This window comes from Brachyistius frenatus, unplaced genomic scaffold (assembly GCF_029030835.1).
Source record: "Brachyistius frenatus isolate BFR_SWC_R1_liver_20210118 unplaced genomic scaffold, ASM2903083v1 Contig_30, whole genome shotgun sequence".
Classification (NCBI taxonomy): domain Eukaryota; kingdom Metazoa; phylum Chordata; class Actinopteri; family Embiotocidae; genus Brachyistius; species Brachyistius frenatus.
In genome coordinates, this window is record NW_027210629.1 from 167,351 (window position 1) to 181,284 (window position 13,934).

Below are 13,934 nucleotides of genomic sequence, written 5' to 3' on the forward strand. Positions count from 1 at the left end.
CAAATGTCACTTTACTACTTTACTACTGTGGTGGTTGTCACTTAGACCACAAGTTTATTGTCTTAGTTAATGACTGTGACAAACTCTTATGACATGTTTGTGTTTTGTGTGCACTGTACTGTACAAAAGTTGGAGGCACTTTGAATTTTTATATTTTTATCTATCACACAATACCAACAGGGAGGCATCTAATCAGTACCAAATTCGGGCATGTCAGTAAAACATCACGCCATAACGCCATAAAGAGCGTTAAAGATTAACCTTCAGCAACAAGAAGGATGAGGAGGCCTGCAGTAGATAGTAGGGCTCCCACAGAGACTTAATTTCAACATCACGTAGTCAGTCTGGGATCACATGAAGAGACACAACAAGCAAGTTCTTCAAGATGCTTCGAATAAACCAGCTGCCAACATGTACCTTGAAAAACTGTAGAAAGCAGACTGTATGTTTCTTTTGCAGATTGGGGATCTCAAGGACCACTATCACTTCTTCCACAGTCGGACGATCAAAAGGTCGACCTTGTCCAGCCATGGTCGCCATAGTTTCATCTCCATGGAGCCCAAGGTAAGCATGTTGGACTCATTTGAAATGATACTGTAGATGGTTTGAAATAAGCTTAATTCAATGTCCATATTCCAGCTTTTCCTGGATAACCTATGTTAGAGATGATTCAGTTGTCATCATGTGACCCAAATATGATGATGTCATGTGACCAACTTTCATTCTGGATGACAACTAAGCAAACTTGTGAAAATCTGTTATAAGGTCTGAAAAAGGTTCGTGGATCTTGAGTGAAGAGGGTTTTATCAAACCACTACATTCGAAGTTAAAAATTAACTTTTAAAGTTCACAAATTTGACACTTTTCCTGTGTTTTATTTGCAGTCTTGATGTCCATAAGACGATCATTTTTGTGGTTTTAAGGACCAAAAACCATCTTAATATAGTTCTACATATCCTCTCTTAAGTTTTTCAAGTTTTTCTCTTGAACTCTACCAAGAACAGGCTGTTTTGTGTCTTTAAATCTTATTGATATCAATGACCCTCTTCTGATTAGCTGACTTTTTTTCAGTAATGCACGCCCAGGTCAATCACAGGTATCTTTGGTCATTAAGCTTGCTAACACTGCAACGGAATGACTGCTTGATATTTTCAACCACATACAGGGTTGGACAGTGGGTTGCACTTAGGGTGGACATATGACATGAGCGAGAGTTAGTCATAGACTTTCCATAAAAGTGAACGTAGCTTCTGGGTCTGAAAAGTGAAGCCAATGTGGAAGTGCCTTAAACTACAATACCACCAAGGGCCACTTAGGGGTTGCCTCCAAAAAGCCTATGACTCCACAGAATCTCTTATCTTCTCTCATGAAATACAAAGTCGATAATTTTTTTTCCACAAGTCACTATGGTGTTATTTACAAAATTCACTCCTTCTGATCAGTGTTCTCGTCCCTCTGAAAGTAATCCCATCATGAATTAGATAGTAGGCCTCGAAAAGCGGTATGTTCGGGGGTGTATCGGTTTGATTGGCAGGCCCGGGGCGCAGTCAGGCTCCCAGTATTTGTAGGTGGGCATAGTGTCCTTGGAGATCGTGTCAAATCTACTGCTCACTTGTCCCCAGCTTGTCCAAATATGGTCACCTTATAGCTCCAAAAAAACCAAGATGGACCGGAAATGACAAACTCGAGGGTTCAAAACAGCAGTTCACAAACCAATGAGTTATATCACGGTTGATTTTCTGTTTGGGTGTAATTGCATTCAATCAAAATGTAAAGCAGTTTACATTTTCCTTTGTGGCCCATTATGTAGAATATACACAAGGCCACCTGATGGAAAGAAGGAAGGACTAGCCAGGTGGAGCGAGCTCTTTTCAAGTGTAATTTCCAGAAACAGTAGTTTATAGAAAGCCTGTGTCTGTTACTGATTACGTGAAGCTAAATTGCTAAATGGCAGGTTAACTTGATCTTAATTAGAGGTATCAAGCTGTTCAGAGTTGAACTTTCAACCAATGAGCACAACTGGCGCCACAACCGGAATCAAAAAGTGTTGTACATTAATATTTTGTCCCAGTGGTCGCTATTACATTATGGTCAGATTATATCTATTATATCTAATATATATTAGATAGGTTAGGTTTCTATTTCACTGAAGTTAGAATTACCATCTTAAGTATAAAATACAAGCTTTGAAAGCATCATAGTCTATCAAACAGTATGGTACTCTGTGATTTGGGTGAACTGGCCCTTTAAATAGAAGTTTGACCTTAGGTAAACTTGTACTATTGTCCTCTCAATGCTCTTCTCATCACTTCGCCAGGTCATCAAACCCTGGCTGCATTTTAAATGAAGCCTGAATCTCAAAACACTCTGACAGGACGAGTTACTAAATCAAACTTGGTGAGAGTTCAGTAGAGACGCATGATGTGTCCACTTTCCTTCACCAACGTCTTGTTTACATTCATGTGTATAAAGTGCTCAAGTCGACAGCTTTAAATGGTACTCAAAGACAAAGCCGTCTGTGGAAATGACTCATTCTTGATATGTGGAAAACCTTATGCTCCTTCCCTTACCTTTGGCATATTTTTGTCATCTCTGTATCTGACTCAAACTTGTTAATGACTGCCTGTTTGATGAAGCAGGTCATTTCATCAAACAGGCTTGGACTTGATCCTAAGAAAACAGGACAAAGACACTTTTTGGAGATTCAGGGTTTTCAGACAGCAGCAATGGCCTTTTACGATTGTTTATCAGTGCATACACCTAAATTTATCCTGTCTGCTGAAGAATGATAATGATGCATCAGTGATTATCAAAAGAAAGAATTAGAGAACAGAAAGAAAACACAGCGCCTGTCACCCTCTGTCATCCACTTATCTCGTTGTCCTCTGGAGCACATTGTTTCTTTATCTTTCAATGCATTTTTTTGGCCAACTCAGCTTTTTTTGTACACCTGCTGTCCTTACCTGTCATCCCTTTTCTTTTCTTTTCTTTTCTTTTCTTTTCTTTTCTTTTCTTTTCTTTTCTTTTCTTTTCTTTTCTTTTCTTTTCTTTTCTTTTCTTTTCTTTTCTTTTCTTTTCTTTTCTCAGACTCCCTCCTCTTCCTTCTTTTTTCCTCAGACTCCCTCCTCTTCCTTCTTTTTTCCACTGGTACTTTCACTGTACTCGTCTGCCTCCCACTGTCTCTGGTTCTCTTGCCCTCTTGGGCCTGACACTGTGCCATGGTGGAAGAAGGTTTGTGTCCTGGTGCCAGCTGGCTGAGGGACTGAAAAATTCTAGCAGACTAGATCAGAGAGAAGTGGTTAAATGAGGGAAAGCAGAAAATGAGCTATTACAGCGGAAGGAAGGTGAAGGGAAGAGAGGACACATGGATTAGAGAGACCAAATAGATAAAGGAAAAGTGGAGTGGAGAGAAATGGAGCTGTCAGTGCCCCCCTACTCCAAGTTGCCATCCTTTCAGCATAACTGCGGACCTGTCTGGGGGTTTGGGATCAACATGACGGCCAGTTTGGCACCAGCACAGTCTGGCATGTTGCTAATGATGTTTTGCAATCACGTTTTGTTAGAATGACAGCCCGTGTGTGTTTTGTGTGTGAATGAGTCAGAGGGGTGTAGCGATGCCATGAAAGGCGCACCCTGCCATCCACAGTACTCACTGGCATGCATGTTACCATGGTGATGAAGCACAGCACAGATTACCACTTTATGGCACCTGCCTAACTGCAGTGTCACTTGCCTCTCAGGTCAAAGAGCACTTCTTTTTCCAGGCTGGTGAAAAGTGTTTCGCATGGGGAGAGTTTGTGTCTTCACCTTCACCGTTCATTGTGGCTGTTTTGGCTCTATGAGTCGTGGTCATTTTGCACTCTCTGTCTACATTGTAGAGACTTGGGGAAACAAGGAGAAACTCATGCCAAACTTAAGTTTATTTGGGCAAATGTCCAACAGCTTTTCAAATGAACATGATTTTTACATGTTTTACATCTTGAGTGACTTCCTGAGTCTGACACTGTTTGTTTCCATGTGTGAGCATGTAGATGGCTCTCGATTTAGCATGTGTCTTGCTGCTAGAGCCTTCGGACAGGACTAATTGCACTGCTCAACATGATATTTGATGATGTCAGGTATCAATTTATATTTGGACATTACTTGGGCTACTTGTCCAACACAAATATAACTTTTTCTGTCAACTACAATGGTAATTTTTTTTTTATCATAGTCGGTTGAAGAAAATGCATTACCATATGCTGGTTTGTTGCTGCATCACATAGCATTTCACCAGTTGTAGTTGCTTTGTCTTACCACAGTCCTTTTTTCCAGTTTATTTTGAGGACATGCCATGATGATCATTGCCACAAATTCAGTTGTTGTAGTTGCACTCCTGGAATGTCTTACCTGTCAACATGTCTATTTTCCAAGTCTGGCATCAACAGATCTCACTCTGGAGTGCAGTGTCTGCAGGAGCAGCACCAGTTTCCTGAGGCACACTGTCTCTCAGGGTGAACCTGTTGCCTCCATCCTCTCTGCCTCCTCTTCTATCTGAATTATGTACTTGTCTTTATACTCCGGTTTAAAATATACATTCGGCTGTAAAAGTGAAATGACTTGCGATCATGCTCAGATCAGTAACAGCAGTTAACTTTTTAAGTTTCCTTAGAGAGAAGTTCAGCTGCACTCAAAGTCAGCCTCCCACATGTAAAAAAAAGAAAAGATGATTTGTGGATGAATATGCAGGGTGATAAGGTCAGACAGCAAGTTGCCCAAGATGAAAACCTCAATGTTGGCCAAAATAACTGTTCCAGGCAGATACTTTCTGTGTTTACTACTTTCAGTCAGACTCGAAGACAATTGTTTGCAATGATTTATGTAAAAATCAAGCTTATTTAAAAAGCTGTAGGAACCTCACACAGCATGCTGAGTGCAAAGTTAGCATGACCCACAATGTCAATATAATAACATTTATAGGATATATACCAGGTTTAAAAAAATAACACAAAAATTTAACACAATACTGTCATGGGTTATTTTATTTGTGTGTGTGTATATATATATATATATATATATATATATAGTCTACTTTGTCGAAATCTATTTTCAGTAATTTCAAGTTTGCTGTAAACAACAATTACAGTACTACAGTGGTTGTTTTTCCTCTTATAATGTCCTTTTGAAGTCTGCTGAGATTAGTAGAGAAAAACAACTGCTCAGCGCCTTCACGGCTGTCTGTCCATATCGCTGGGCTGCAGAAGCATGGTTTTTCCAGCCGGTTTCACTTAGCGACACTGTTGTTTACTCAAAAAACTAAGAACCAGGTGGGGTTTGCAGCTGAATCCTCACTGGGATACACTAAAATGCAAAATGGCTGCAGCGACAATGAAATTTCAGTGTTTTGTGAAATTTACGTGTTGCAGGCTTCTAAAAGTCATGCTGCATTAGGAAAATATTTTACTACACAGTAAAACTACGTCAATGAGGTCAAAAGAGCTCAAATTCAATCATTAAACACTTAAAACGGACAAAGTGTGCTCAATATTTATCCCATATGGCTCACAGTTTTGTTATCACCAGTCTGCCTTTAGAGCTCAATATGTTCTCAAATATGTAGAAGACGAGGAAAATCATCATCAATGAGACAACACAGACGGAGCTTTTGTACCTGTCAGAACTTTGCGGATAATTTGCATGCACCCAGGTATTCTGAGACTGCACACAGTCCCAGGTTCAGATTTCCATGAAGAAAGTGTGCATGTTCGGTAAAGACTTTTATGTAAAAATTATGGTAAAGACTCTTCAATCTGTTTTAGCCTGAATTTGTCTAACAGATGAAACATTAAAGAGTTAACACCCTGAGACAAATACCTATAGCTGGGCTACACAGCGCCACAGCTCAGTATGTCCAAAGGTGTATGTGGGTATTTTGCTTACTTTGGCCTTTTATTTTTTTAAACTCCCAGCTAAAATTTTTTTTGCCTACAGCTCAAACATCGTCACACAAACAGCAGTGAAAGTGAATCAATTTGTTCCCATTTGTTCTATTGAAGTGAACTCTTCCCCAGTTTCCCCTGGTTACTGACCCAGCCAGCAAGAACCACCTGCAAACCCTTTGCACAGAGAGCGAATGAGAGAGACAGGGAGGGAGGAAAGGGGGTTGGAGTGGGACTGTGAGAGAAAGACAGGCCATCTGAGAGAGAAATGGGCATCTGCAGAGAAGAAGACCAAAAATGCAATGAAGAAGGTGCAGTGAGAAAGAAGCAGATGAGAAAAGCAAGAGTGAGATAGGAGAGGGAGTCGGAGAGAAGGGAAAGAAGGAGGGTGACGGAGAGGTGCAGATGCTAGAAGATCATTGCTCTGCTCCTCCAAGCTGGAGTTAAATGAATGGAGTAGATCGTCATGCCTCCGAACTGGCCAGTGAATTGGTACTGAATCAACATGAGTGATACAAGGACAAGTTTTTAGAGGCAATAATAGAGGGAAATATTGTCCTGGATTGGATAGGGACAGGCATACGTGACACAATGGATGTGGATAACTGCAGGCTGTTAACAGTGAATGATTTTCAGCAGCACGACAAAGGATGACACTGCCCTCAATAACTTTAGAAAAACTGCTGCATACGATTGCCTGCCTCTGAACATAAAGGATAAAATAGAATAAAAAAACCAACTAATCCTGATAAAAGAAATGCAGCATGTGGAAGCACAAGCAGTATGCAGATGGAAAGTAGAGAACTACTTAAAACCCAAAAAGAAATGTATTTTGGAGACTAATGTTGCTGCGATTAAACATTTGGCATAAAATCTATGAAATGTAATTAGATATTTTAAGTATATATTTGCATAATAAAGCCCTACAGCTATCCCAGTATGTTCATTCGAGTGGCAGAAGTGGTTTCTTTGAAAAAAGTTTTGTGTTGCTAGAAAAAGCTATAGAAGTAAATGATCAGCCTTTGTGAGTGTAAATGCTGCGTTGTTTTTATATCTAAACACCAGCAGTGTTGTTTAGACAACCCCCCCACGACCCCCTTCCCCCCCCCCCACACACACACACTCCCACTGAAACCTCTGGACTTATTTACTTAGCCTTCGTACTCTTACTGATATCGTTGGTCACAGTTTGCTTGAATCATTTTCTTTTGGCTGCAGAAGTGTTTTCCCTCCTCTCATCCTCTTCTTAAAGAGTAAACATGCAGCTGTGACAATGAGAGGTGTGAAAATGAGGCCATTGATGATCAATGGGAAAATCTTAGAGCCCCTGCCAGAATCTGTTTCAAGCTACTTTAGACAACATATTTCTGCTTTGCAAATTTTATATTTTCTTATTATAATGACATTCATGATTGTTTTCAGTCCGTACACCTGACATGAGAATAGTTTTTCCGGTTGAGCGTTTTATTTTTCAAAACGTGTGACTAAAGCTATAAAGAGAGCAGTGACAGCAAACCATGACTAAAGTGTGTAACATTGTTTCAACTAAGCAATGCATCAGAAATATGACTTTTTTTTTTTAGATTACATTTTTTTTTTTATTCATCACACTAAGTTAGTATGTAAAAATGGGAAGTCTATGGCAGCAATAATTGATACCTAAATCGTCCCTTTGGTTACTGAGTGTGAAAGTCATTGTCTGCTACAAAACGGCACCGGCTGAGGTAGCAGGGATTCAGCGTCTAGCTCAAAGGCCCCTCAATAGGGTTGATACTTGCCAGCATGCGGACGCATAAATCTTCAGCTTCTGCGATCAGCATCCTTGTTCATTTGGCCGCTTCAGCAAAATGTTTTGAAATCTTTTAAATTCGTGGGTCTTGTCCAAGACATCTGAGGAGAACCGCACACTGGTTCCAGCAAAAACATTTCTTTTTTTTCTCTTTCTGAAGTCTCGTCAGTGTGGAGAGAACTAACTGCAGTGGGAGAGGATTTGTGGCGACATGAGAGGTAGTGATTCAGTCATCATCAGACCTCCTTGGAATTACCAAGTTGCGGAGAGTTACACTGCTGATCAAAGATTGTGCTTGATGCTATGCTAATGTATGCAAATTGTAATGATACACCAGTGGTTTTGCGCAGACACAGTCGCGCACAAATTCCTGATGACAGTGTTGTTTTGAGGCTAATGGCGTGTGTAAATGGTTGCTTTGAAGCTGATGGTCCTGATAGAAGTTGAAGTGAAACGAGCTGAGACTTCAGCAGACGGAAGGAGCATCAGGCTAAAAGAAAATATCTCACTGGGTTTTTACTCTTTATCTTTCTGCCTGCCCTGGTTTGCCATTTCTTCCCCTCCCCTATCTTAAAGGCAGGTCTTCTGAGCAATTATTGAATTACGTCACCTATGCACATTTTTTTATTTCCCGCTCCCTCATCACAATTTATAAAGAGCTACATACTTGAGTTATGAAATCAATGTTATTTATAAAATCATTTATCCTCCCTTCACTTGCCGTCTTTTGGTCTCTCTTGCTATTTATTTTCACTTTCCTCCCCTTCCCAGCTCAGTCTTTTTTATTGACTCTCCTGGGATTCGTACTCTTCAGCTCTTTATCTCTCCTTCTCTCGTCTTATCTTATCTTGTCTTGTTGCCTCGCTCTCCAACTCTCTGGAGAGCCTGGCAGATTGTTTCGGTGCATGAGACCAGATAATCACTCTGCAGTCATTATGTCAGCTATTCTTTTCTCTTTTCTCTCTCTCTCTCTCTCTCTCTCTCTCTCTCTCTCTCTCTCTCTCTCTCTCTCTCTCTCTCTCTCTCTCTCTCTCTCTTACTGCTCCTCTCATGTCTGCTGGAGCTGTATTGATGTGGAGAAATGCTTTGTCTTTACAGTTGGACAGTATTCTCCAAAGCCTCAGATTTCAGCAAATGGCAAACTGAACAACAAAACTGCAGTGTGAAAATGATTCTATTGATTATCTGTTATGAGTGGAGTTTCTTTGCCCGTACATGATGCATACATGCACTATTACTAAAGTAAATATAATATAGGCCATGTAAACTATTGTACAGTCATGTTTAGAGGCCAACTTAGTCTGAAGAATCATTCATCTCAGGCTGCTTTAATACAGAATTACACTTGCTCCCCCTCGTCTGCCAGTCCGATGCCTGCTAATGTTTTAGTTTCTGTGTCGTCATTGTTGGTACATGTAAACTCCTGTGAAGTCTTTTTAGACAGATGAAGTTTGCTAGACTAAACACAAGATCTCAGGGTTTTAAAAAGACTTGACCATGGCCAAGCGACTGGGCCTAGCCGTCTTGTTCAGGTCCAACAATGCTGATTTTGAAATCGGAAAATTCCGTCTCAAAGAGGAGGCAGATTCCTGCCAAGGAATGCCTCGCGCCTTGAAGCGAGCCCATAACATTTGAGAGATTGATGTTACCTGAGAGACATTTAAGTCTTTGTTGTGTGTGTGTGTGTGTGTGTGCGCGCGCGCACGCATTTGTCTGTCCATTTTTCAAACACGGGGAAATGAACTGATTAGTTCACAGCAAAGTGCTTGAGGGCTAAATGCATAAAAAGTCTTGCCTTTAGATAGCTAAAATTGTCTTAAAAAAAAATCTAAATTGTGGCAATTCTTCTTGAATGTATGCTTCCATATAGATTTAATGTTCTGTAGTTTCTTTCAGTGGCATCTTTTATTCAGTATTTTCTATGTTTACCTTTGAACACATTTAAATGGAGCGGCCACACATAAAAGCTTATTACACTTTGTTATAGAAAATCCATAAACTGAAATTGCTTCACATCTGAGTACTGACCTCTTTCCCCCTCTCTAAAAGAAACATTCCCTTTGAGCAGTGTCTCTTTCTACAGTACAAAAAAAATATGTCATCTAGGTTCGTGCCTCATCCATGACAAAAATTCAATTCCCCTCTGCTGCTTTATAATGTTTTGTCTGTCTTGGTTGGTCAAGCACAACAGTTTACCAGCCGTATATATTCTCTGGAAATGATTTGTACCTTTGTTCTTTGCGTATGTGACTTCATTACACAAGACACAAAAAACTGGAAATGTAGCCACTATATTTGCACTCTCTTATTGAAGACGCGACACCTCATATTTTCCCAAAAGATTGTGTTATCTTCACCATTGGGACTGAAATTCCACCTGTTGACTGATGGCGCTGTCTGCGAAGTAATTCCCACAGTGTGTGTTATTATTTGAAGCCTCCTCAGTTTCTCTTATCTCCTGTCCGTGTTTGTTTCAGGTGGAGTGGATACAACAGCAGGTGGTGAAGAGGAGGATCAAGAGGGATTACAAACCAGCCCCGCCCCTTTCCCTGTCAAGCCCCGCCCACAGCAGCCCAGCCCAAAACAACATATTCTATAATGACGCTAAGTGGAGCAGTATGTGGTACATTGTGAGTGAACTGTATACTCTTACCAGACTTCCTCTCTGTTTGTATATCACAGCCAGCAAACACAGCCAGTGAATCGAGTCTGTGCTCCTCTATTCTCCTCAATGGTTTGCGTGCTGTTCTTCACCCACATTTATCCAGTTTGTAGGTCAAAGGTCAGCTGAGGTCATGGCAGGGTCCTGATTACTGCATGGTCAGTGGAGCTGAAAGATTTTTTTGTGTGTGTGTGTTTTGCTGAATAAAAGAAGGGAGTGGCCAAAATTATGACATTTTTGACTTTCTTCAGTTAGAAAAGAGACAGTTCAGGGTCACGGTGAGACGTTCTGTGTCCGTTAGCAAAGTATTTGTGACAAGAGTATCCACACAGAAGTGGAAATGTACGTGTCTCTGTTTTTCTGTATTTTGAAATCATTTCCCTGCAGTGTTGTGAATGCACTTGTTTGCATGCACGCACATTCTCTCTCTCTCTCTCTCTCTCTCTCTCTCTCTCTCTCTCTCTCTCTCTCTCTCTCTCTCTCTCTCTCTCTCTCTCTCTCTCTCTCTCTCTCTCTCTCTCTCTCTCTCTCTCTCTCTCACTCACACACACACACACACACACACACACACACACACACACACACACAGTCAGTGCTCTGAAATTCACACTGCAGAGATTTGCAGCCTTATCACAACTGTTTGCATATAGCCTCAGATCATTGCTCTCTTAGTTATACATTTGTGTGCGTGGTTGAGTGTCCTCCGCTCTGTCAATTGTTAACTTTGTATAGATAATTCCTGATACTTTGACCAAAGTTTTTATGTTTTTCAAGCTTTAGAATGGAACTCTCTGAACTTGGAGTTTGTGTTTTCAGGTTTAGACAGAAAAAATGCTTCCTTTGGGCATTTTAACAAAATTACCTGACGTACGGTTGGGCTATGGTTGAAACATGCAACAGTTCTGTCAGTTTGAACAGTTGTATATTTTGGTATTCATTCAAAAAATATACAGACTTATTAAAGAGCACACATTTCCTCTTAATATGGTCCTTAAAAAAACTTAAGCTAGTACTAGTTATTTCGACATAAGTCTGATTTTCTTATTGAACTCACAGAAGTTGCAGAATTGACTCGGATTTCAGTGAGAAGTCTCTTGTAAATTGGCTCTGATTAAAAGAAAAATAGTGGGAGCAGTCGTTTAATTGTGGTTGACCATTATGCATCTAGAAGTCACTTTAACATGCAAACAAATATGAGCTTGTGTCACAAGCAGTGCATTTGAAAAAATATGTAGTGAAATATATTGGATTGACAACATCAGATTTAAGGTGCCTTGAGACTATGCAACTGTGTGACTTTATTGCACGTCACACTGTGCAAGATGTGGCTCTAATAATATCATGGACTTAATCTGTCAAACTGCATATCAGAATGTGCGACGAGATGCCTGTTGATTTGTTGCACCACGAACAAAGTAGGAAAAAGTACAACGGTTCATTCGAAAATTCTGCTCAACAATGTTTAACTTTTTATTTCTATCACCTTTGTAGCTTTGGTTTGTGTGTGTGCTTCTTTTTTACTCCCAAACTTTATTCAGAAATGGCACAAACAACATGTAGCACAAGTCGGTATACTCGCATAGTGTTGTGATGTTTTGTCAATCATCTGTCTGTCACAAAGGCCTGTTGTTTTAGATTGGCAATCAAACAATTTACCACTTCCCTCGCGATTGTCAACTTTTATTTCAGACAGCTAAAACTTGTACAGTGTAATGGAGCCTTTAATCAGACACTAAATAACACAACCACATCTGCTGTTAGAAAATACAAAAAGTTTACATGTGCTGTGATTGGTTGAGCGCAAGTTGAGTAAGAGTTTATCCCTCAGTGTAAAAAGGAGATTTGATCTCACTGTCTGTTTTTTATTTTTTTTTTTTTTTACCACCACTGGGTTTCTTTATTTCTTGAACAACATCATTTATGATTTTGGCATGAAAATAGCCCAACCTAAAGGAAGAGGCCCATCTGGACCAAAATGAGTATTTTGACAGCTGATTGTTTGATCCAGTTTATCATTGTCAACAACCGATGCCACAGCTAGAATTTCTCATAAAATTCTTACAAAGAGATAAGCATGTCAGAATTGTTTCCGCTCTCTCCAACGGTGTGAGAACAGAGCGCTCTTCCACACATGACATGGCAAACTGAAAGGTCCACTGAAGAACAGATGACCCATACGGTCGTTTTCTGCGAACCACAGACACCACAGTTATTTTTCTCTTTTCTAGACTTTTCTAAACACTTAACATCCATTATTATTCACAACATTATTTGTTTATGTTCTAGTTTCCATGGTTGGTCCCTGCCACCTCGTTCCTGATGACATCAGTCAGGTCATAAAAGATGGCAGGCTCTGATTGGGCGGTGATTAGTGTTTCAGCCAAGTCACAGCAAGAATTTACAACTCTAAAATCACCTAATCCGACTTTCTAAAACTCTTCTTCTATATTGTGCAGTCTGAACCTGCCATATGACATAATGAGCTTGAGGTAGTTTTTGTCAGGATGACTGTTTAATCGTTGAATGACTCTTTATGAGACTTTACATAGAATTTTTCCAACTGGTCTGTTTGGACTCGTTAATGTCAGACTGAGCCTCTCTATGAGACATGGTAATCCTCCTGCTTGCTATAAATTAAGAGGAAATCTCAAACTGTTAAGATGTACATCTGCAACTCCCTGATTCATTTTGTTAACCTCCACCTCATATGTTTTCCTTTTCCTCCAACTGCCCCCTGCTTCTCTTTCTCCAGCACTGTAACGATGATGTCCATAATTGCCAGTCAGACATGAACATCATGGGGGCGTGGAAGAGGGGCTACACGGGTAAAAACGTGGTGGTGACCATACTGGACGACGGCATTGAGAGGAACCATCCAGACCTCTTTCAGAACTACGTGAGTGTGTATGTATGAACGTGTAGGGTGGCTGGGAGCGGCAGTGTGTGCGCTTGTTGGGTGTTTAGTCATCAGGGACATTACAGCGTTAATCTTTGTATGTTTGGGGAGGTCTACCTATTCAAATGTGACTGTGTGTGTGGCTACGAGTATTCAGGATTAACAAGTCACACGTGGATCACAACAGTCTGACTACGGTGATGTTCTTTTGTTGTGCACTTAGATTGCAGTGAGATTGTTAGACTCTGGACATGTCAGCGCACATGTACGTGTTGTGTATATAGTTTGTGCGTGTGTGTGTATTTATTCATTGCTCTTATTTTTTTTCAAAAATCATAATTTTTTATCTATCTTATTTTATGTATACATATTTGCAAATATTTTCTTATTGTGTGCACCTTTTTGTGTTTCTATGCTGCTGTGATGACTAAATTTCCCCACTGTGGGATTAATAAAGTTTAAGTCTAAAACAAAATCTAAGATGATTATATTTGTGATATTAATAACATCGACGTTTTTTTTGTTATATTATGTGTAATTTTTTTAAGTAGTAGTAGACGTTACTTTTTTTTAATCATCTAACTAGTTCAATCAGGAGAGACTCGATTTTAGTGAACAGATACAACATTTTATTGACATCCTCAAGAACAACCAGAAGCATGAGGGATG

General features: G+C 40.0%; 1 protein-coding gene across 3 annotated transcripts in view; it reads left to right on the forward strand.

The window, feature by feature from the left end:
* The window catches only part of pcsk5b (proprotein convertase subtilisin/kexin type 5b), a 75,713-nt gene that overhangs the window by 4,433 nt on the left and 57,346 nt on the right, over positions 1-13,934 (forward strand). For all 3 annotated transcript variants that reach the window (XM_069699415.1, XM_069699416.1, XM_069699417.1), the window contains exons 2-4: positions 460-564; positions 10,185-10,337; positions 13,122-13,265. In XM_069699415.1, the coding sequence (XP_069555516.1) occupies positions 460-564; positions 10,185-10,337; positions 13,122-13,265 (402 nt within the window). The remainder of the gene's footprint in view (positions 1-459; positions 565-10,184; positions 10,338-13,121; positions 13,266-13,934) is intronic.